Here is a 22,198-nt window from a genome sequence, read left to right as displayed (position 1 = left end):
TATTTTCAAAAAATACATCAATAACACGGATATTGCTAGATAAAGATAAACTTAAATAAAAAAATTATTTAATATTTTTATGATAATTTTAATAAAAAATTAAATTAAAATAAAAATATCATGTGGTCTTGTAGAGATTATGCAGAATGAGAAAACTTTTCTAGTGAATATAAGATGAATTTAAAAAGGTAATCTCATTCTTCAAGTTATATATTTAAATTTATATAGAAAGAGTAAATTGGTTACATATATTTTTTACACTTATATTTTTGTTCTAAATATAATTTTCAAAATTTTATCAAAACTTTAAATTTCCGATAAAAGAAAAATATTAGTTTTCATTTTTTTTTCAAAAATTAAAAAATTAGTTCATCAAATAGTGAAATTTATTGTCAAGTTTAAATGTATTTTTTGTCAGTCTGAAGTTTAAATGTGTTTTTAGTTTTTGAAAATTTTAAGAAATTCGTATTTGGTCTTTAATTATTTTATTTTATTTTTCGTCGTTGAATTATCTATAGATAATTTAGTTTTGAAATGATTTCTCTCTCTCTATTACTATATTTATTTTCCATAGTTTTTGAAATATTTTAAACTTGTTTTTCGCCTCTAGTGATAATAACTCATGTTTTCTATTATATAATAGCTTACCATATCAATATAAATAATATAGTGGAAGAGACCAATACAAAAAAAAAAAAAATCTGAAACCAAAAGTTATAAAATATTTATTAGAAACCATATGTAAAATTTCAAAATTTGTTAGTACCAAAAATATAAGTGAAAAGGAATAAGTCTTGGTTCGTGCTCGCGCCTAAGCAGCAATTCCTATTTTTTTTCCTTGGCCCATGAAGAACCTGTGTTGGGCTTGGCCTGTTTATGTACCAAAAATAAATTAGAGTGAACGAGTCTGTTTTAGACATCCTTTTAAAAAAGGGAATTAGATATTTTAAAATCAAAATTAGGTTATTTTTCTTTTTAACTTTCCCATGTACATTTTCTTACATCGAAACGTATTATTCTATTTTAATATATAAGTAAAGATTAATTCATGGTAGCTTCTTATTTAATACTTGTACAGAAATTTAATACATTAAGCTTTCGTCATATTTTTTATCCTATATTTTTTTTGATAAAGTACACAATTTCACATATTTATAGAAATATATTTTAAAGTATTTATTTTTTAGAAAAGAATTCCCCTTTATTAATATTTCGGTCATAATAATTTATTCTTTTATTAGTTATATAATAAATTTTTATGTAAAATAATTTCTTCTAGATTACGAAAACTAAAAAGTTGATTAATTGAACTACAAAATGAAAAAGAGTATATATATATATATATATATATATATATATATATATATATAAAGTTAAAAAAAATCAATTTTATTTTTAACTGTACATCATATTATTATTTATTTCATGTGAGACAAAAGTTGATGGTGAAAGATGAGGATGAGAATCTGAAAAAAACAATAATAAGTTGTGACGTGGATCACATTTATGATAGGAAAGAAACTAAACCATATCTTATTTCTTCTTCATTTATAACAATCTTAGTCAAACTCTCCATTGTCATATTCCAATTATCAACTTTCAGATTCACCATTTTTATTGCTTGAAACACGTTTTTCTTTCACTATTTTCCAAGTCAAATATACTTTAAATATCAATGAAATCTAAATTTAACTCGTATAAAAGATTTACAAACTTTCAAATCAAAACTTTAAAATATTATATTAATATTTATTTTTTGGGTTAAATATGTTTTTGTCTCTCAACTTTTCGTAAATTTTGGAATTAGTTCATTTTAAAATTTTGGACCAATTTAGTTTTTAATCTTTCGAAATACGTGAATTTAGTCATTTTAATCAAATTTTGTTAGATTTATTTAATGTTTTGTACGCGTTTTAGGATATTATTTAACTTAATATTAAATCAAAAATGTGTCAAACAATATACACAATTCAAATATAATCCTAAAATACATACGAAACATTAAATAAACTTAACAAAATTTGATTAAAATGATCAAATTCACGTAATTCAAAAGATAATGGATTAAATTGGTCCAAATTTTTAAAATTGACTAATTCCAAAATTTACTGAAAGTTAAGAAATAAAAAACATATTTAACCTTTTTTTTCTTTTATCAAAACTTTCAGTTAAATTTCCAACACAACCTATACATATGTATGGTTCCAATTGAGGTCGACATTTAACAAAAAGTACCATAAATTCAAACTCAAACGGAACAGTGTAAACTTGAAAAGAAAAATAACCTTTTTGGTTTTCTTTGTCCATGTTTTTGACCAGGCTCTTTTAAAAACAAAAGTTTATCACTTTTAAGCCATAAATAATTGATAGAAAGTTACTTAAGGTTGATGATATAAATATTGAGATTAAAGAACTATAGTATTTTATGCTTAGTGTGAAATAATTTAACCTAGGTCAATTTTTTTATACCTAATTAGAAATAAAATTGTGTTGACTGATATTGACCGTGAGGAATTTAAGAATATGCAGAAGATAGAAACGTTGCCGACATGAAGAACATGATTCCGTTCAATGTTTTTCCACACAACTAACACAATAAAGCAATAACAGTATGCTTGAAAAAACTAGACATTGAATATAATGGATTATGATTCATGGTAAGTTTGATTTAAGAAGAAAAATAAAAATATAGAAGAAGAAAACGAAATATTGGGTGGAAAATAATTATATAAGTTACTTAAAAAAATTAAAAGGCAATAAAGATTACAGCATATTTTATCATTATTAAAAAAATTCATATTTCTTACCAATTTTATTTATTTTTATTTTTTAAAAAATATTTGTAAATTTTGTTATAAAAATTTGTAAGAAATTACTATCAATTTTTTTAAAAATATTTTATATAAAACACTTTTCACAATAAATTCTATAAAAAATACTTGTAAATTTTATAATTTTTTAAAAAATAATTACCTACAAAACAATTATCTACCAATTAAAATTATTAAAATAAATAATAAAAAAAATCTTTTTCTATAATTTTTTTTAACAAATTTACAAGAAAAATTCAACGAAAAATGCATATTTATAAATTTAGATTTTATTTTTAATATTTTTTTTATGTTATTTATTTAGGTATTTTTCAAATTCATTATTTTTTTTAATGAGTATAGAATTTTTATAAGGTTTTTTATATTTTCAAGAAATTATTAAAGGAATTAAAAGAAGGAAAAATATCTATTATTATCAAAGAAATATTAAATAAGTTCTTGAAACCTTCTAAAACTATATCTTTATTATATTATTAATTTCAATAAATTAAAAAAAGTTAAATAACACAATTTATTTTCAATCCATGTGTTATTTTATTTTCAAAACACACCAAACACATATATAGTTTCTTAACTTTCGAATTTTAAATCCAAATAAAATCTATTGCATACATATATTATTCATAATTTTAACAACATAACTTCCACAAGCTTCCAAAGTTAAACACACACATACATATGAATCTGTGTCCAAAATTTAGCTAGCATCCCCACACATGTGCACCATCGTAAATGAAATGTTAACTAAGAACAAACACACACACTGTGGTCCATCATCTTAACACCCATCATGGTGTGTGGACACCACTTCACAACTAAGATCATCACACACCCATTAAACAACCCCACACACAAAACCTATATCACTTCATTTAGGGTTTAGTTATGGAAGCACGTTAAGATACAAATTGGTGCCATCTTTGGTGGGATCTTGCAGCACTTTGACCTAATATCATACCTATAAATAGAAACTCAATCAATCAACAACAACACACTTTTTCATATTTGATACACAATGATATTTTAATCCATTTTTTTTTATCCATTTTTAATCCACCATTAAATCATCACATCACATCATTAAAAATAATCAAAAACAATAATTTAATGATGATTAAAACAATAAATTAAAAGTGAGTCAAAAAAAATAGATTAAAATATCATTTTCGATTCGTACACATCCACTAAAAAAACTGAACAACCTTGGATTAAGGATTTTAAAGTTAAAATAAATAACACCAAATCTTGAATGAGTTAACAATGATATCACTCCACAACATTGACCATGAAAGAAAAAAAAAAAAAAACAAGGTGCCATCACTTGTCAACTCCTCCATTCATAACATACAGACAAGATACAACTTCAAACTCTGTACTTTAGATTTTCTCTTATCATCCCCAGATATCCTTAAACTTCCATATATCCAAGGAAGCTATGCAAAAAACATGTTATCAACACTGTCTGTCTCACATAAAAAAAAAAAAAAAAAAGACTTTTCTTCTCTCTGTTGTGATTTTCCCCATTGGTAAATTTGAAGAATACCAATCACAAGCATATGTAATAAATTCACAAAGAAAAAACAAGCCTTTACCTAAAGGATGATGATGCTTCTGTGACCTTCTGGTGTGTGTGTTTATGATCCTCCATAGCATGCTACCAATAGGCTTCATGAAACTATGCAACTCTTTACACAACCAGAGTATCTAAGTATATTGATATTATATATAATAACAACAACAATCAATCACTGTAATTCATAAACTTCTCTATAAAACTTGTAGCAGAAGAAAACTAAAATGTAAAATAAATTAAGTTTCCCTTGTAAGGTGTAAGGTGAGTTTAACAGAAACTTAATTTTGAACTTCTCTGAGAGACGAGATCCATAATCTGAGAAACTCAATTTACCTTATCATTTTTTCTTTCTTTCTTCCTACAATTGTTCATAGAGAAGTTCATAAACTAAACTATGTTTTTTATTTTTTTTTTCTATTGAAAACTTGGGCGAGGTGTGTATATTGCAAGATCAGACCAGCCATGAGCACCATTCCAACAGGTTGATGATTCCCCATTCTGCATACCCAGAAAACCCTCTGAACTCCCATTACTCTGAAGCTGCAAACCCGGGTTTGAACCCGAATCCGGGTCAGAACTCACACCCTCCACAAATTCACCCATTTTGAGACCCGACCCAGTTGGATTCAGACCCTCCAAGAGGGTTCCAAAGTGGCCAGACGAAGCCAACAGGGAACTGAAGGTGCCACCAATGTTGAGCCCCCGAGGGTCTTGCTGAACCGGGTTGGTGCAAATCCGGGTCGGGTCAGCCTCAGAAACCGCAGAGGAAGCCGGCGCAGACGAGCGTTTCGAGGCTGATGAACGTTTTGTGCTCTTTCTGCTTCCACCCCCGACAGGGATGTTTCTCAAAGCACCACCCTTTGTCCAGTACCTTCTGCAGTTCTTGCAAAAGTGGCGCGGCTGAGAGAGGTTGTAGTTGTTGTAGTAGCAGAATTTGGTGTTCGAGGAGTCACAACGCGGGCATTTCAGTTGTTCTTGTTCCGGAAACTGAGGATGCTTCAAACCTTGGAATGCTGTCGGATCTTGCATCCTAGAAGAACCTTAATTTTAACACGAAACGGGTTCAGAATGGTGCGGTGCTGCTGAGACACAAGTGAGTGGTTGGTTGGTGCAGAACGATCCAGAGTAACCTAAAAAAAAGGTTTTTTTTTTTTTTTGGCAAAAAGGAATTGAATTGAGTTGAAACACCAATGAAGAGAAAGTGGGAACAGGACAAAAAGGTTGGATATGGCTTCAATCTAGAAGCAATTTGAGGGAGTTACTTTGTTTTATAGGGCACATAGGAACATAGAATAAGAACCAAATGCAGAGACAGTGAATCGAAGTTTTTGTGTGGTAGTGATGAGAACAGCACAAAGATTAACAAAAGATGAAACATGTAAGAGGAAATGTTGAAGTGAGAGATGTGTTATGATATTCGGTGAGCAGAAAATGTTGACGAAAATGAAGATTAGCGATCTTTCTGTTCTGTCACTCTGTTCATCCGCGTGGAAGTGACCACAAGCTTCCAACTCAAATACAATCACAAACACAATACTCTTTTTTTTTTTTTTTTCTCTCTCTAAGTTGAAGATTTTTTGCACTTAACCATGGCATAAAAACGTTAATTTTAATACTGATACTGTGTAAGAAAGTAGAATAGATTTTCTTAATTAAGTTAATTAGTTCAATTAACCCACCAACCATAAAGGACAACTATCAACTAGAAACCTGATTTAATTTAATAATTTATAGTATTAATAAATTAATAAATTAATAAATAATAATAATAATAATAATAATAAAGTAATTGGAGAAGGGAAATGAGTGGGCCAGGGAAAGGTGGCGTGCGAAGAAAGCAAAGGGGTATGATTGTGTTTGTTGAGAAGATCTGAGCCGTTGAATGAAGAGCGATCGGTGGATTGTTGCGTTGCGTTGAGTTAGCGTCACCCCAGCTCAGCGTGGCGAGTGTCACCCGCAACACGTGGCGAAACCCCCCCAGTGAGTGGAGAGTGTGAACGTGCTTCGTAGGAATGGTTTTTGTCGTTTTGTAATGATGATGTGGTGCTGACGTGGATGAAGTTCGGTCTCTCTCTCACTCTCTATCAGGTGCATGTTCTCGTCTCATGTGCGTACGTGGATCACAAGTTTCTTACCTAAGCAAGGTCAAATTCTTGTAAATGTTTTTCTTTTTTTTTAATTCGATCCAACATTATTACTTCCTGAAAACACTAACAAAATTTAAATAAATGTACAAAGTATAAATTAAATGTTTGATTGAAAGTTATAAAATAAATAAAAGAGAATTTTAACGAAAATTGAAGAACTGATTCTATAATTAATTTACTTTTTTTTATTTATTTTTTATTGTGAAACTAGCTTAATTTAATAGTAAGGCATAATTATTGATTTGGTCTCTTAATTTTTTGAATTATTTTAATTTGATTTTCGAATTTTTGGAATGTTTAATTTGGTTTCTAAATTTTTCGAAGATGTAATTTGATATCCTTAATTTTTAAAATGATTCAATTTAGTACCTCCCGTTATATTTCAGGTAACGTTGGTTGTACACCAGTAAACTATCATTGTGCAATAAAAATGTGAGTGATGTTGTTAATTGAGTTGGTTTGTTTGTTGGGTGTAGTTAACATCATTTTAGTCTTTCTTTTTATGTTTTCCTGATTATGTGTATTCAGTATGGTATTAAGATTAGTTGTTTAATTTGTTGGACAGTGACAGTTCACCACTATACAAACGACGTGAACTGGAGTATAATGGAAGGTACTAAATTGATCAACTTTAAAAAATAAGGATACCAAGTTGAACCTTTCAAAAATTCAGAGAACAAATTAAATAAACTCAAAAAACTGGGGACCAAATCAATAATTATACCTAATAATAACAATAAAGAATTTGAGTAGAAATTAAATTAAAATTTTCTGTTAATAAGTGATAGTCTACTATATTTATAATAAGGTGGATAACTTAATAAGATGTGACGCTAGCATTTAATACTACACACTTATTATCATGCTATTGAATGGGTTAGATACTTTATCTAATTCATTAGTACCAAAAAAGAAGGTTAATTATATCAAAGATGGTCTAACAATTAAATGTAGAGGGAGAAATTATATGTCAATAACATGAGTTCAAATATAAATAAATACTCCATTTTTGTATTCAATACAAGAACAAATTTACAATTCACGTAGCATTCTACGTGATAAACTTTATTATACGGTATAATTAATGTAGTTTGCCCCATTCATTTTATGCAATATTAGATTGTTTTGAAAACGTAACTACGTCTTTTTAATTAATGTTTATAAATCTTTCTCAAATAACTAATAAAGGTATATCTAGTTTTCTCAAAATAAGTCATTAGTAAATATGTGAACAATGCTTAGTAATGTTTGTATATCTTATTCGTATAATGACTATAAGATTTAAAAAAATACCGTATTATATATATATAATTTATCTATGACATGGATGAAAAAAATTGATTACTTTTTACAATAATATCTTAATATTATAATATTTGAGGAAAAAAAAAACTCAAATTTCATGGCCATTAACGATAAGAACAAAACGTGTATTTATAAGCGAAAGCAATTATTACAAGCTTCAAATCAACTAATGATAAGAACAAAATTAATAAATAAATAATATAGATAGATAGATAGATAACAACCTTCTTAATTTTTCAAGATTGTGGTAGTTCCGAATTTCTTATAAGTTGCTATTAAAATTTATTATAAATTATTAAAAAGTAATCAAGCATATCCACACACAGCAAACTCAATAACGTTGTTGGACGTGAAAAAAATGTTCTGGAAATACAAAATCAAACACTACATATATAAATGAGAAACAACGGTTACTTTACAAATTAATTCTTTTAATTAAGTTAGATCTAAATTCTAAAGCAGTTCAATGATAAACTTTAATTGATTCACAATATAAAATTTCTGCAAGGCTAAATTATTATGAATTGGAATATTTACCAACTTTTTCAAACAATTAATTTTTATTAAACAGTATGAGTAATTATTTCTACGAAAATTTCTTTTTTGAAAATAAAATTGTTAAAGAAAGGAATATTTTAAAAATGATAGTTAATTATGGGACCAGTGATAGTTATTTTGATTGAATTAGTTAGGGTGTGGTGAAGAGATAGGTGGTTGAAATAATGGATTGGGTTGAGCACTAGGAAGAGTGTGGAGCCATGTTTTAATGAAAAATAATGGAAGAAGGATTGGGTAATGAAGAGAAGCACAATTTTAGGGTTAGGGTTAGGGTTTTCCTAAAATTGTGCAGTGAATGGAGAATGATGGTGATGATTATTTTGTGAGCAAAACGTGGTGGTTATGATTTCATGAATGTGCTCCTCTTCACACAACTTCATCATCACTCTCCCAATCCAAAATCATCTCCAACTTTATCTTCAACAAAAGAAATGAACTAATATTAATCAATATTTTCTCTTTATTTATGGATACAAAGTTCATACAGATACTAAACGAGAGATGTAAAAATTTACCTGATTCAAAGGATCAATACATTAGTTTTTTATTTTTCAATTTATGAATCTCACAACAATTCAAATACAATTTTCTTTATTTATTTATATATATATATATATATATATATATATATATATATATATATATATATATATATATATATATATATTAATTAGCGTACACACAGACGTTGTTGTGCATATACATACGTATTTTTTAAATATACATAATATTATATTAGTAGATGATGATAATGTAATGTTATTAAGTTATAATATATAAAATAAAATAATATTAATTAAAAATAAAGTTAAATATATTAGAAAAGATGAGAAAATAACTGTTGATAATTAGATAAAAAGAGAAGAGCAGAAATAGACTATTTTATAAAAAAATTTGTAAAAATAACGGTCAATTTTCAAAAATTTTATAAATAATTATATTTTAAAATGTGGAAAAAAAAATAATCCTATATATATATATATATTACAAAATTTTGAACTCCAAAATATTAGTTTAACATATTTAAGGTCAGAATAGTTATAATTGGTTTTCAAGATTTTAGAGAATCCGGTTGTTTTCTATACTATTTAGGCAATTTTAATTCTAAATCTATAATTTTTGTATAATTAAAAATTTTGTAATTTTTAACTAGAATTGCTCTATTTGATTTTTAATTTTAAAATTAGATTGGAGTACTATCGAATTATAAATACTAGCAAGTACGTAGAGTTATCGTCATGTGCGTCATGTGCAATTATGTTAAATGGAAATATGAGCATTAATTTTTTTTTTCTAATCTCGTTTTATTGTATGTAAACTAATAAAAATAGTTACGGTTAAATAAAAGTATAGATAATTAAAATTAAAAAATCAGAATTGTGCAAAATAAAATTCAAAGACCGAAATATATATTTTTTTTTTGCAAAATTAAAGATGAAAGTTACGATTAAATATTTTTTCCTTATATTTTCTCTAGTCTATTACATTAATTTTGTTTGTAATCTCGTAAGTATTGAAACAAATTTTAAGATACAAATTTATCATCAATGGATAATAGATTATTCGGTTCAAAATAAAAACACCATCATCTAAATAAATTGAATTGTTACGATTAATGAGTTGAATGTTTTAAAAATATGGACAGGTCAAAAACGGACCAAACAAACCTGTCACATAAAAATAAGTTAAAAATTTTAACCTATTTTAATTTTAATAAAGAACGAGTTGTCTGATTGACCTGTCATTTTTTTTAATTATATGTATATATTAAAAGTACATTATGGATCATTTTCAAATTTTAATTAATTAATATCTTTAATCAAATAAATTAAAATAATATTATCTTTATACGTTAAACTATTATATTATTATTAATAATTAGAACTTTGTAAGTGTTAATAATTTAAAGGATTAAATATACTTATGGTTATTTAATTTTTATTTAAAATTGAAATTAGTCTATATTTGAAATTTTAGACAAATTTAGTCTTCTATCTTTATAAAAGTATAGATTTAATTCTTTTAATCAAATTTTATTAAATTTATTTGACATTTCAGACATGTTTTTCAACTAACATTAAAGCGAAAATGTGTCAAACAGTATAAACAACCCAACTTCTATCATGAAACACGTTTGAAACGTCAAATAAATTTAACAAAATTTTGTTAAAATGACTAAATTTACTAATTTTTAAAGTTGGGAAACTAAATTCGATAACAGCTTCAAAGAGTGACTAATTTCAATTTTTACTGAAAGTTAAGGGACTAAAAACATATTTAATCTTTCAAATAATATAATACAAAAGAATATTTTAAGTTTTATTTAAAAAAATGGGCTAATCGAACAACTCGTCTCAATCAATCTTTTACCCTCAAATTGACGAACCGAGTGAAATAGGTTAAAATAGATATATTGAAAATTTTAACCCGAGCATTAAATTTTTGTAGACTGACGGTAAGGCAAGTTAATTTATTGAATCATACTCATTTTGTTATTGCTACTATTTATCTTATTTTAATTATTGAAAGTGATTTTTGTTTTGTAAGTGGAGTGATGATGGAATGAAAAGACGAAATTTAGACTTGGTTGTGTTAGGTGATTTATAGACATTGGTGTATGGGCATGGTTGAGTGCATGAATGGTGAGAAAGAAGAAAAGAGAGAAAAGACAATGTTATGTGGTGAATCTATGATTTCTGATGTGAACGCTCAGAATAGAAGGAAGCAGCGTGTGCTTCGTGTCATGTCTCTGTCCTTTCCCCGTCCAACACGCCACCACATCCAAAATCGCCTGCCCCAAAGCTGTCATTTTTTTTTCTCAATATTTAGTTTTTTTCTTATCACCAAATTCTTTAATTTTTATAAAAAAAAAATAAAAAAAATCCGAACATGCAGGAGCCAAAGAATTGGATGCGAGTGATTATGGGTGACAGAAGTTAGGTTTTGCATGGTCACAATGTTCCATTTGCAAACCTAAGCATTAAAAATGCTCACACGAGTGATCGTTCTCAAATAATAGCAAGGATGAAAACATGAACATGACTCATAAAAATCTACAATACCTTGTCTCCTAAAAATCATTCAAAGATATATTTTTTTAAAGTATAGAAAATAGTGATTTTAAATGAGATTGAAACGTACACATTTTACATTGAGTAAATTCTCCATGAAGTAATAATGTAAATAATTTTGTAATTATATCCATTAGAAATCATGTATTATTAACTCTTATAATAATTACCTGAAACATAATATAAATTCTGATAGAGAGGGTAATTGCTTTCCGGGAAAAACTTTCCGCAACTGTTTATTGAAGAGTGATAGGGTGCTCGAAGAATTTTGGTAGGTTGCAGGAAGCAATTGCCGAAGAACAATGAATGTGGCCCAAATAACCCGTGTTTGAACGAATTTTGGGGGTACAACTAGGGTAGAATAATTTAAGGGGATATTTTCATGTTTTCTTTCTACAAACCCTCTATCCCCACTCACCCCCATAATCATAGTAAAATACTTAATTACCCCTTACTAAAATATTTGCAGATTTCCAAATTTAAAACTTAAATTATGAATCGTGTAATAAAAATATAAATTTGCATAATAAAAATTTATATTACAAATGATCCGATCCAAAAATTACATCATAAATTATACAATCCAAAATATATATATATAATATAAATAATGTAAATTTACATTACAGTAGAATCCAAAATATAATTTATATTCCTATTTTCATTACGGTACAATCCAAACTTATAATTATAAACTATCTTTTTCTATTAATTTTAACTAGAGTATAATTGAAATTTTAGAAGTATGGGGGTGCAGGAAAAAAAATGGAGCTGTAGAAAGAAATTCTCTAATTTAAGTGGCGAAAAGAAAGAACATCTAATAAAGAGGTAGTTATTCAACATTTAATGGTTCTTTAATATAACACTTTGCAAATGCAATGGTTAAGCATTGATCACTATTAAAATATCATCCATTTTCCAAAATATAGCACTTCACAAAACAGTTAACAGAAAATTACTGAGCAACCAAATCATGAAATTGATTTTTGATAACGTTACATTCTGGACTCACGGAAAAAAGTCCAACAAGTGAGAAAACCATAAAAAATTGGTAGCAGAGACAATCCAGTTTAACCTACATCATTGCAACCTAGAATTATTACTTCCTTTTGACATTTTACACAAAAATTGACCAAGTGCAGCAAAAGTTTTGAAACAGTGACAAATTAATTCCCAACAGAAAAAAGAATCAATGAAAAAATGATGCACTGCAGGTTTGCACTGCTCCATCCCACAAGACATCTGGGTGAAAAGAAAAGAACTACATTTTATCTTTTTATCCTAGAGGCAGATATTGAACATCCTTTAGTATTTGTTGTAGGAGAGCTACAATCACATTTTCTTCTTCATTTGCAAGCCAAACACAATATGAAGCATTGACTGCACCTTCTCTTTTTACAAGAAGATACAGAAAAAAAGGGGGAAAGAATATTAGGGTTGGAAGGAGGAAAATTGAAAAAAAAATAAAAAAGAGATTATGCTGCCCATCCAGAAACAAAATAAGTTCTGCCTACCCAGGAATTTTGAAACAGCCACTTCTGGATCTTTTTCTAAAAGCTCCTGCTAAAGATTTTGAAGGGCACTTGTAGTGTGAGTTAATGTAGCCTCCAACTCAATGGTTGGTAAGAAGGGTAAAGAATCCTTCTCCAAGCAACCCAAAAACAGGTCAACCAAAGCAGATACATGTCCTCCAATCATCTTTCTTCCTCAGGCATAGTACATGTATAAGCTATTTGCAGCAGCACAAGCAATTGAATTCTCAGTTGGGTGCCATGCTAAGTGCAGCAACTTTGTAGTGAAATCAAAAGAATTCCCATTTGCATCAACTCCAGTGCTTTCTGCTCCTGTTCAAGATATAACCAAAACATTGCAAGTCTTGGTTGATATAATACTATGGGAAGAACAAGTTATAGCATATGATCACACAGTAGTTAAATAGAGAACTAACCACGTCTTACAACTCTTGTTATACTGTTTCCCAGTGATCTAGAAGGCCTTGAAGGGGTTGGAACTTGACGTCTGAGGAAATGAAAAAGTTCATATAAATGCTACAGTGCCTGATTAAACCACAACGATTTTTAAAGCTTCATGAATAAAATTACCTCATTGGATTTTTACTGGCTTCCAAAGTTGTAGCCTCGGTACTTCCAGGAACACAACCAAACACACGGAATAGATTGCTGGCATCAAATTGAACAAAATAGTAAGATGCAGGCTCAACAGTATCAGAACCACAGATAGATTAAAATTGAATCACACACCTGTAAGAGCCAGTTGAAACTCGCAATCCATCACCACTTAGACAACACTCAAACTTATCAAAAATTGAATCATTTTCATATAAATCACAAAGCTGGAGAAAAATAGAGCCCGTTACTATGACTTGATAAAGAAAAAGAAATTCATGGCTCATTGCTTATGTGAACAAGGGAACCTAACCTTTGGCCTTAAATACTCATGAACTTGGAATGTAGCAACTGGGCCAGAATCCATATTGATGTCCCATAACTGACATCCAAGTAAAGAAGATGAAATATTGAGATCAGGGGTTTAGATCCTAACAAGTAGATAGGGTATCCAAACAAAGTACAACAAATGAATGACACAGCATACTCTGAATTGAATGCCCCAGGAACAAAGAGTTGTAAATTAAATAAAAATTGAACAGAAAAATGTCGGACCATGGATATCATCAACCACCGTAATTGTTTTCTGACAAATACCAAATTTTCCATAAAATTAATTGAACTTGATGACTCTTTCACCCTAAGCAAGAATCCTATCATTGAGATCAAATAACCATGTTTCATGAGGTTCAATTCAATAAACTATACAAATACTCCCAACAGCTTTATCAAAGAAATCATGGATTTTGGAATAATAAATCTCTCTAACCTTTAGGGTCATGTAATCACGACTAAGTATATATCTTCCATCCTTTCCGAATTTTATGTCCGATATAGAAGCAATAATCTCTGTGAAAAATGATCGGGATCCAGGGGCCTCCTGTTCCTCAAATCTGTACCATAAACATTTTTCTGAGTCTACCAGGGACGAGAAAAATTACATAAATGTACACATGTAATATGAGAGTCCAGAAAAAATGTTTTCCTTTATAGACAAAAATTGGTTTCCCTTGTAAAGAACGAGTTGAATAATCTATTTTCCTTTAATTTTCCCGATAAATCCAACACTGTTAAGTATGAGCTATAAGGTAAACCAATAACATGCAAAAGATAATCTTACAGTTTGGCATGAGAATCACATAATGCTGACTGCCGCAAGTCAACAAGACGAATTGAACCCTTTGAACTGCTATATGCCAATGTATTACAATGTGTAGGGTGAAATTCTGCTGATGTTATAACCTCTGCAAGAACAGTATATAAGTTCAAAGCTCAACCAAAACTACAAAAAAATAGAAATGAGAAGAGTAACTTAAAAAAATAAAAATAAAAACCTTCAATTTATGAAACCCAATCCACAAGATTAGCAAATTTTTATCTCTTTAAAATTCTAACAAGTTTTAGTATGACAATGAACAAGTTCTATTGCTGGGTCTGTTTTTGGGGAAGGGGCCATAGGTGCCAGTTAGGCATTAAACCATGCCTTGCTTGATCCACAAAGGCATGCATAAGGTTCGGGTGTTGTTTACCTCATCCAAGGTAACACCTTGACATCATAGACACACCATTTTGACATGTTAGCATTGTTTAGTAGAATGATGGGGTCCACATAGGTTTAGGATTTTACTCATTCCTACAGGATTATTAATAGGAGGTCTGTTCAAACTAGTGTGATGCTTGGTTTTAAGCAAAAAATCAGAATTACAAAGTCTGACAACATATTGCTATCTGACTGACAGTATGCTGCAATCAAATGATATATGCAATAACAGCAAAGGTCATATTTCCTCGGCAAACTTCATTAAAAATTCAATTATTAAAAAGCCCAACATCATTAAAGTTTACCCTCAAACCCATCAAATCTAAACACTAATACCGCAGATATTATTCGCAAAAACCAAACAGCCATCAATCCAACCTTAAAATTCCATCCAATTGTGTGTGAATCCCCTTACTAAGACATACAACCAATGAACCTCAGTCCACCTGTTATGTACTCTTAATTCTCCCGGAAAACCCTGATTCTGATAGGTTAAATTAAATCCCAGTCTTACTTCCGTTCAACATCACAAAGATCAGGCTAGAACAATTTACGCACAAATAAAAAGACCTCAGATAACTGCAACTCTGATGTTGTCATCACTTCTTTAAAGAACAAAACTAACATGATGGTTGTACTGTTTCCCCGTCAAAATGGGCTAAGCATAATGTTTCATCTCAGTGACTGTTTTCATTTTTCAACAACTTACAAGGCCCTTGATGTCTTCTAGACAATTAAATTGGCATTTTGGCAACCAGTATTATAATTTGATTTGATTAGATAGCAGTAACACCCACTAGTAACTAGATACTACTTCTAAGTTTTGTTATTTAAAATTTAAATGGATAAACTATGCCAAGTAAGAAACAGATGAACATTTTCAACAAAGCATAAAAATACAATAGGGAAGACTTACCAGTCAGATCCTCCATATTTGCAGGCTTTACATCAACAATATTAAAACTTTGATTGCTAATTTCCAAGTTCCAAAGATTTATTCGTAAATCATCAGCTGATATGAAAGTTTCGCCATCGCTAGAAGATATTTGAAACATACCATAGTCCAGTTTGATCAGATTTCAGAAAATCGTGATAGGCAAAATAATGGAACAACACACTATAGAAGTTGTCAACATTTTCAAATCAACACTACATTTACAGAAATAAAGATGACCAAAACCAATATTCAATGCTGAACAGTTTTACAATAGAAGCCACAAGGTTTCAAATCACCTGTTATTTGAAATAGAATTAATATGATAATCATGTGCGTGGGCATATACTCTTCGGCATCGAGCCACCAAACTCGTCTCATGGCTGGTTACCTACATATTTTACAACCAATGGGTAAGCATTAATTGAACTACAATTCAAACAAGTAATTGCAAATGTCAAGGCTTGAAAACTAGCTTCACTACATACTAAAATACAGTCACAAACAAGGACGGAACAATCAACAACTGAGAAGAGAACAAGTTGGTTACGATTTAGGTGCTGAGTGTGAAAGGAAATATAAGGAGAAGGAGAGGGGGTATTTCAAAAAAGTACAGCAGTTTACTGTTGTGAAGTAGTTTCTGCATGGCAGAATGCATAGTTCGTTCCCCTGGAATAACCATAGACTCTAAGCTGATCTGATTTTACCTCTACTAGAATATTGGTCTCGTAATCCTTCATTTTCAAATATAAATTCTGGAATCCTAATAATGTGTAACTTAGTATAGGGATTTGATTATTTTCCTGATGCCTCCTTAAAGATTTCTTCTGAAATAAACTAGAGTTTAGGGTATACAACATCTTCTATGACATTCTAATGGTAAAAGTATTATTTAAAATAAATTGGGCCTTTAAGACGTTATCACCCGACCAAAACTAACATGGTATTAGGTTGGGGGAAAGTAGAGGACATGGGAGGGTTGGAAGGTCATGATGGCAATGGGGCGGGGCAAGTGCGGTTTTGACTATCTCCATCCCCATAGAATGAAAATTTTGTCTTATTATATACATCATCCCCTTCAGCTAAGTGTACAGTAACTGCCCTTTACTATTTCAAATATTAAATAAATAATATTTTTACAAAAAAAATTACAACAAATTAAACATGACATTATCAAGGATTAAATGTCAAAATGACACACTTTCTAAGGGTTTACACATCAAGGTTTTTAAAATAAAATGACCAAAATCTCCATACATTTTCTGTGCAGGAGTGGGGTTATAAGGGTTCAAAATTAAGAGATGGTCTTATTTTCCCTCTTCTCTCCCTCTTGAACCAAACATAATAACCCTCCCTTTAGAATCCCACCCTCCACTGCCATCCTTTGAACCAAACATCGCATAAATAAGCAATCTTAAGCAACACAATGAAATCAACAAACAAACATGCTTCTTGTAGTTGCAACACGCCACATACATTCAACCTATATCTCTCATGAGATATATAGCATACGGAAAGGTCATGACTACATCCCCATTTTGAGAAACCCCTCTCCAACAATAAATAACTGTCCCTATCAGCTCGAGACAGGAGGTAGATCCTTCATCATCATAAGCACTGCTGAACTTATAGCCACTTTCATGTTAATTAATCAATTTTTGGGTTGTTCATACCATAATTTCTTATCACCAAGAAACAAATATTGAAAAAAATAAATAAATTGGAAGGGCTGAACACAACTACCAATGGTAATCTTAGTGAAGGTATGCCTCCTGGTGGAAATGAGAAATCGTTGCTTAAATAATTGTATGGTCCATCTGGAGATACTCCATTTGCAAGAAATGATCTAGAGCTACTGGAACTACTTGAACTCGCAATAGAGCCATTTCCCATTGCTTTAGGATCGACGTTCATGTCAGAAATTTTCTTGACCTTCTTTTCTTGAACCTATTTAACTCTCAAGGAAAAAAATATGAATCAGCCTATAAGCCAGATCAATCATGTGAAATCTTAAAACAGAAGCAAAAAAAATCCAATCACAGAACAAATTCATTTTGAATATATGCTCAAGAAATCCATTGGGATCATTGAACAGCATAGCCATCTTGCACATTTGTTTATCCTCTTAAAATATTGAAAGTACCAATCATTTAATCAATTAGACATTACAATGACATACTAAATTAAAAAATGTTTCAACCGTGTAATTTCAAGTATAATTGCTTAGGAAGGAAGTCATGACATTAATGGATTTCAAAATGAACAGTTGACACATATATGCACCCATACAAAATGGTTCAATATATAGGAACTTCTAGAATTTGGGCATAGGACCTAACCCAACCCCACAAACTGGTTTCTGTGGTAAGGTTTGCCCAAGCTTTATTTGAGTCGTATCTATAACCAGTGTGAGACTAAACAGCACTCAGAGTCTACAGTTAAGGCAGACCCCAACAAAGTCCCAGCTGCAATTAAAGCATGTTTTCGACACTTCCTAGACTCTCCCCCACACTTAGGACCATGGGTCCGCAGGAAGGCAAACACATCTGCCCAAAAAATGCAATTGTGCACTTGAGTTAAGAATCTAACTTAACCTTACAAATCAACTTGTAAAGTGATTTCAACCATAACCAATGATTAAAAATATAATTTGAAATTTGCAAAAGTTAAGCCCAACAACAGATTCCATTACAACGTAGACGTTCATGAGCCTTGTAAGCTACAACATATGTCCACAAACAGATATAAATTCAAGACATGTAAAACAAGGAACCAACCTAGTTCAACAAAAATGTAACCATGTGTGCCATTAATAAATAAATTGACTTTAAATTGCCTTCAACATTATATAAACGAGCATTCACTTCATACCTTCCAATATTTGATGGTTTTATCATTTGTAGATAGAAGGAATAAAGCACCATTGGCGGTTTGACACCATTTGATTTTGTTAATTTTCTCTTCTATTTCCAAGCTCTTAAGATAGTCAAACTGAAACAAGTACATGCCATAGATATTAACAATTCTGGTCCTTGGGTATTTTATGGAGCATTAACTGATGACAGAAAATTACCTCAGGCTCATGACTCTGAAACTCTGTTTTATAACGGAACTCAGGATGTCTACTAATAGAATAGTCCATCCTCTCCAAATCCCTTCTTGATCCACGATGCTACAAGATATAGTAGTATACATAGATATTACAAAATTAAGGATGCAAGATGGAATCTTTCAAAACTAAGTTTCGTTATTAAAGAAATTGCTAAAGCAAAAATCAGACTTACATCTTTTGTATCTGTTCTCTCAAAGAGAACTACTCGACCACCTCGATCACCGGTAGCAAGATGATCACCAGACTTGTCAAACTCAATAGCAGAAATAATGTCCACTGTAGAAAGAAAAAATGCGTAAATAATTAGGAAACATACACATTAACCTGCAACAAAAGCTAACCCAATCATGTCGATCACTCCACACTACAAGCCTTGACTTGACAATTAAGTTATTGGTGTCAATATGATGAGAATAAATACCCAACAATAACCCATCAGGTTCAGATCATCCGTGTTGAAATTGCTATTCTTTATAGTGTCTTAAACCCTTGTACCATGAAATAGATCTTAATTACAGTATGAGATGAGTATTGCATTTTTGCATTGAGTTATATCAACTTTTGAAAAGCAGAAGATTTAGTGCTTAAAGAAATTAAGTCTGTTCTCCACGTCCAAACCTGTCCAAACCTCTACAACTACAACGGTATCACCGTAGCCTTATGGTGTATTATGTCAAAAATTTCCAGTGCTATCCAAAATTAGAATCAATAAGTATACAATATTTTAAGAGAACTAAAATCTCTAGTTCTTCCCTCAAATAAAAAAATTTATAACATGAATATATTTCACAGTTCAATTACACTGTGTCCATAAAAGAAACATCGTTCTAATCTGAGTCCTTTCTAATCTGAGTCCTTGTTAATCCCATTTTTGGTGAGGATTGGGAAATTGAACTTCAATGATACTTGGTGGTTTACTTTTCCTTAACCATACTAAGAATACAGCTCTTCGATATGACCAAAAGGTATGCACTTGAGGGACAATGTTTCTGAACGAATATATGTTACCAGTTGCAGCAATGAAAATACCAATTAGCAAGAGATGCAATGTTGAAATTGAAACAGCATTGCAATAAAATATTGTGGTGCAACCATCATCCTCATCTTTCCTCAAAACTACCCAACCCAAATTCTAAAAGCCACCTTACTATAATAGTAAGGTCAAATATCTAACTAACTATTACAGAAAATGAAATCATTGCTTCAGTTTTGTTGTCGATATATGTTATTATTCTCGTTGACAGAAAATGCTGTTTCTTCCTCTGCATACAGACAAATACCTACACGCCCATTCTTAAAAATATCGACAAAAATCACTATCAAAATACTCCAACAAATCAAACACCACCAACCCGAACTCTGAAGTCAGACTCCAATGTCACTCACCAAACTCCACACCATTAAGATCTAAGACCTAGAGTCGAACTCACAATAAAATCGAAACAAAACCAACCTTAACCAAAACCAGCATCATAAGTCCTCACAGCTCGGTTTCAAACTCATCTCTCCAACCAAGTAAGAATCACAATGCAAAAACCAACCTCCAACCACTACTTCCCTCCCGCACAAATCAAAAAAACACTCTCACAATCACACAGCGATTAGGCAATGACCCAGAATCCAAAATAACAAGGGAGCAACGAAACATGATCCGAAACAGATCGAAAGCAAGGAACCAAACCCTAATCCCAACACATCAACAACTGGATCCGACAAAGCAACGTAGGAACAATTACCTTCCTGAACTTCCTCCCCCGCCGTACGTTCCCCGAAAACCTGAGAGAATTTCCACTCCAACGGCTGCGGTGGACCCGCCGGAGCTGCCACGACCTCATCACCACCGTTCATTTCTCAATCAACGGTTCTCAGAAAATCCAACAATCTCTATCCAACAGAGCGCATCGAAGGTTTCCTTCCCGGTTCTCACAAGATCATAGTTTCAGAAACACCCACTAAACAAAGATGCAATTTTTTTAATCTCCTTTCATCCCCTTCTCTGGATTTCCAGTTCAACCATTGGAACGCCCAAAAAAACCCAATTTTTTTTCTCTTTCTCTCTCCTGAAACCTCAGTCCTTTCTCTCTCTAAAAGGAGTAAAATGGGAATTTTTTGGGATTAAAATGGCCGAGTAATCGGTTCTTTGGGTTTGGAGATGAAAAAGAAAAAACACACGCACGCACACACACTCTTCTATGTCTACTCTCTCTCAATAATAGGTTCCTGTTTCTTCTTTTCGTACGTAAAAATATATATATAATTTCTCGGTCCATGATAACCTCACGCGTCGGTCACGCGGGGTTGTGAAAGTGACGCCTTTGGCTCAACTCTGATTGGTGGAAGGCTGAAATGTCGTCACATTTAACGTCCGTGACAGAACAGTTATCAATGCGGGTAAGGTTAGGGAATAATTTTTAGACTAGTTGAATTTTTCATTAATTAACAAATATTTGGGAGAGAACCACAAAATTGATAATGAACAAAAAATATTTAAGGTGAGATTCTGAATTTACTTTCATGCCCTCACCTTTATCTCCCTCAGATATTCTTTCACCACCCTCCTGAGATCTTTCATCACAGAAAAGTGGGCCAGTGTAAAATAGATTAGGGCATGATCCAACGGATGAGATTGATAGGGATTTTCAATGTAAGTAAAAAAAACAATTGAAATTATGTTGTAAAAGTGATGAATGTATGGAACATAGAAGTATAAGAGTGTGATTGATGTGTTGTTAAGTGCTTCCACTCTTTGGTCTTATTTGTCTTCTTCACTATAATTTTTCTACATAATTATTATATGGGAGAATCATATTCTATTTGACAAGTGTGATAAATAGAAAAATTAGTTCTTCAAATATCTAACATGTTAAGCTATTTTAATTCTCAAGATAATTACTTGGTCTTACCTTTTGTGTTCTGTTTTCTCTTTCATTTGCATTGTGTTTTTTTATCTTATCCTCATCATGACCAAACAAACATTTGGGTGTCGTACAATTGGCCAGAA

The 22,198-nt window shown here is 30.8% G+C and overlaps 2 protein-coding genes across 3 annotated transcripts; both read right to left on the bottom strand.

The window, feature by feature from the left end:
• Positions 1-4,152: 4,152 nt before the first annotated feature.
• LOC114166035 (dof zinc finger protein DOF3.1-like) lies at positions 4,153-5,912 on the bottom strand. Its single transcript, XM_028050688.2, has one exon. The coding sequence runs from the start codon at positions 5,431-5,433 to the stop codon at positions 4,819-4,821; it is 615 nt and encodes a 204-aa protein (XP_027906489.1). The 5' UTR covers positions 5,434-5,912; the 3' UTR covers positions 4,153-4,818.
• A 6,820-nt stretch (positions 5,913-12,732) lies between these two features.
• Positions 12,733-21,327, bottom strand: LOC114166727 (serine/threonine protein phosphatase 2A 55 kDa regulatory subunit B beta isoform). 2 transcript variants are annotated; one of them, XM_028051512.2, is made up of 14 exons: positions 20,934-21,327; positions 19,370-19,473; positions 19,159-19,257; positions 18,957-19,076; positions 17,826-18,032; positions 16,385-16,476; positions 16,068-16,186; positions 14,732-14,855; positions 14,381-14,504; positions 13,925-13,993; positions 13,747-13,838; positions 13,588-13,665; positions 13,434-13,504; positions 12,733-13,329 (listed from the first exon to the last, which is right to left on the bottom strand). In XM_028051512.2, the coding sequence occupies exons 1-14, from the start codon at positions 21,043-21,045 to the stop codon at positions 13,193-13,195; spliced, it is 1,548 nt and encodes a 515-aa protein (XP_027907313.1). In that variant the 5' UTR covers positions 21,046-21,327; the 3' UTR covers positions 12,733-13,192. The 2 variants fall into 2 exon arrangements, with proteins under 2 accessions (XP_027907313.1, XP_027907314.1); XM_028051513.2 differs by having other exon boundaries at positions 17,829-18,032.
• Between the last annotated feature and the right edge of the window lie 871 nt (positions 21,328-22,198).

Source organism: Vigna unguiculata, chromosome 10 (assembly GCF_037176805.1).
Source record: "Vigna unguiculata cultivar grain cowpea cultivar isolate G323 ecotype 2 chromosome 10, ASM3717680v1, whole genome shotgun sequence".
Classification (NCBI taxonomy): domain Eukaryota; kingdom Viridiplantae; phylum Streptophyta; class Magnoliopsida; order Fabales; family Fabaceae; genus Vigna; species Vigna unguiculata.
Note: the sequence above shows the minus strand (reverse complement) of the source record. Positions and strands in the feature narration are given on the sequence as shown.

Excerpts from the sequence above, each read along its gene's own strand:
- LOC114166035 (XM_028050688.2), bottom strand. The coding sequence starts at position 5,433 with ATGCAAGATCCGACAGCATTCCAAGGTTTGAAGCATCCTCAGTTTCCG.
- LOC114166727 (XM_028051512.2), bottom strand. The coding sequence starts at position 21,045 with ATGAACGGTGGTGATGAGGTCGTGGCAGCTCCGGCGGGTCCACCGCAG. Across the intron at positions 19,258-19,369 it reads AGAGAACAGATACAAAAGAT|CATCGTGGATCAAGAAGGGA; the intron begins GTAAGTCTGATT and ends TATATCTTGTAG. Across the intron at positions 14,856-16,067 it reads AAATATGGAGGATCTGACTG|AGGTTATAACATCAGCAGAA; the intron begins GTAAGTCTTCCC and ends CTGTTCTTGCAG.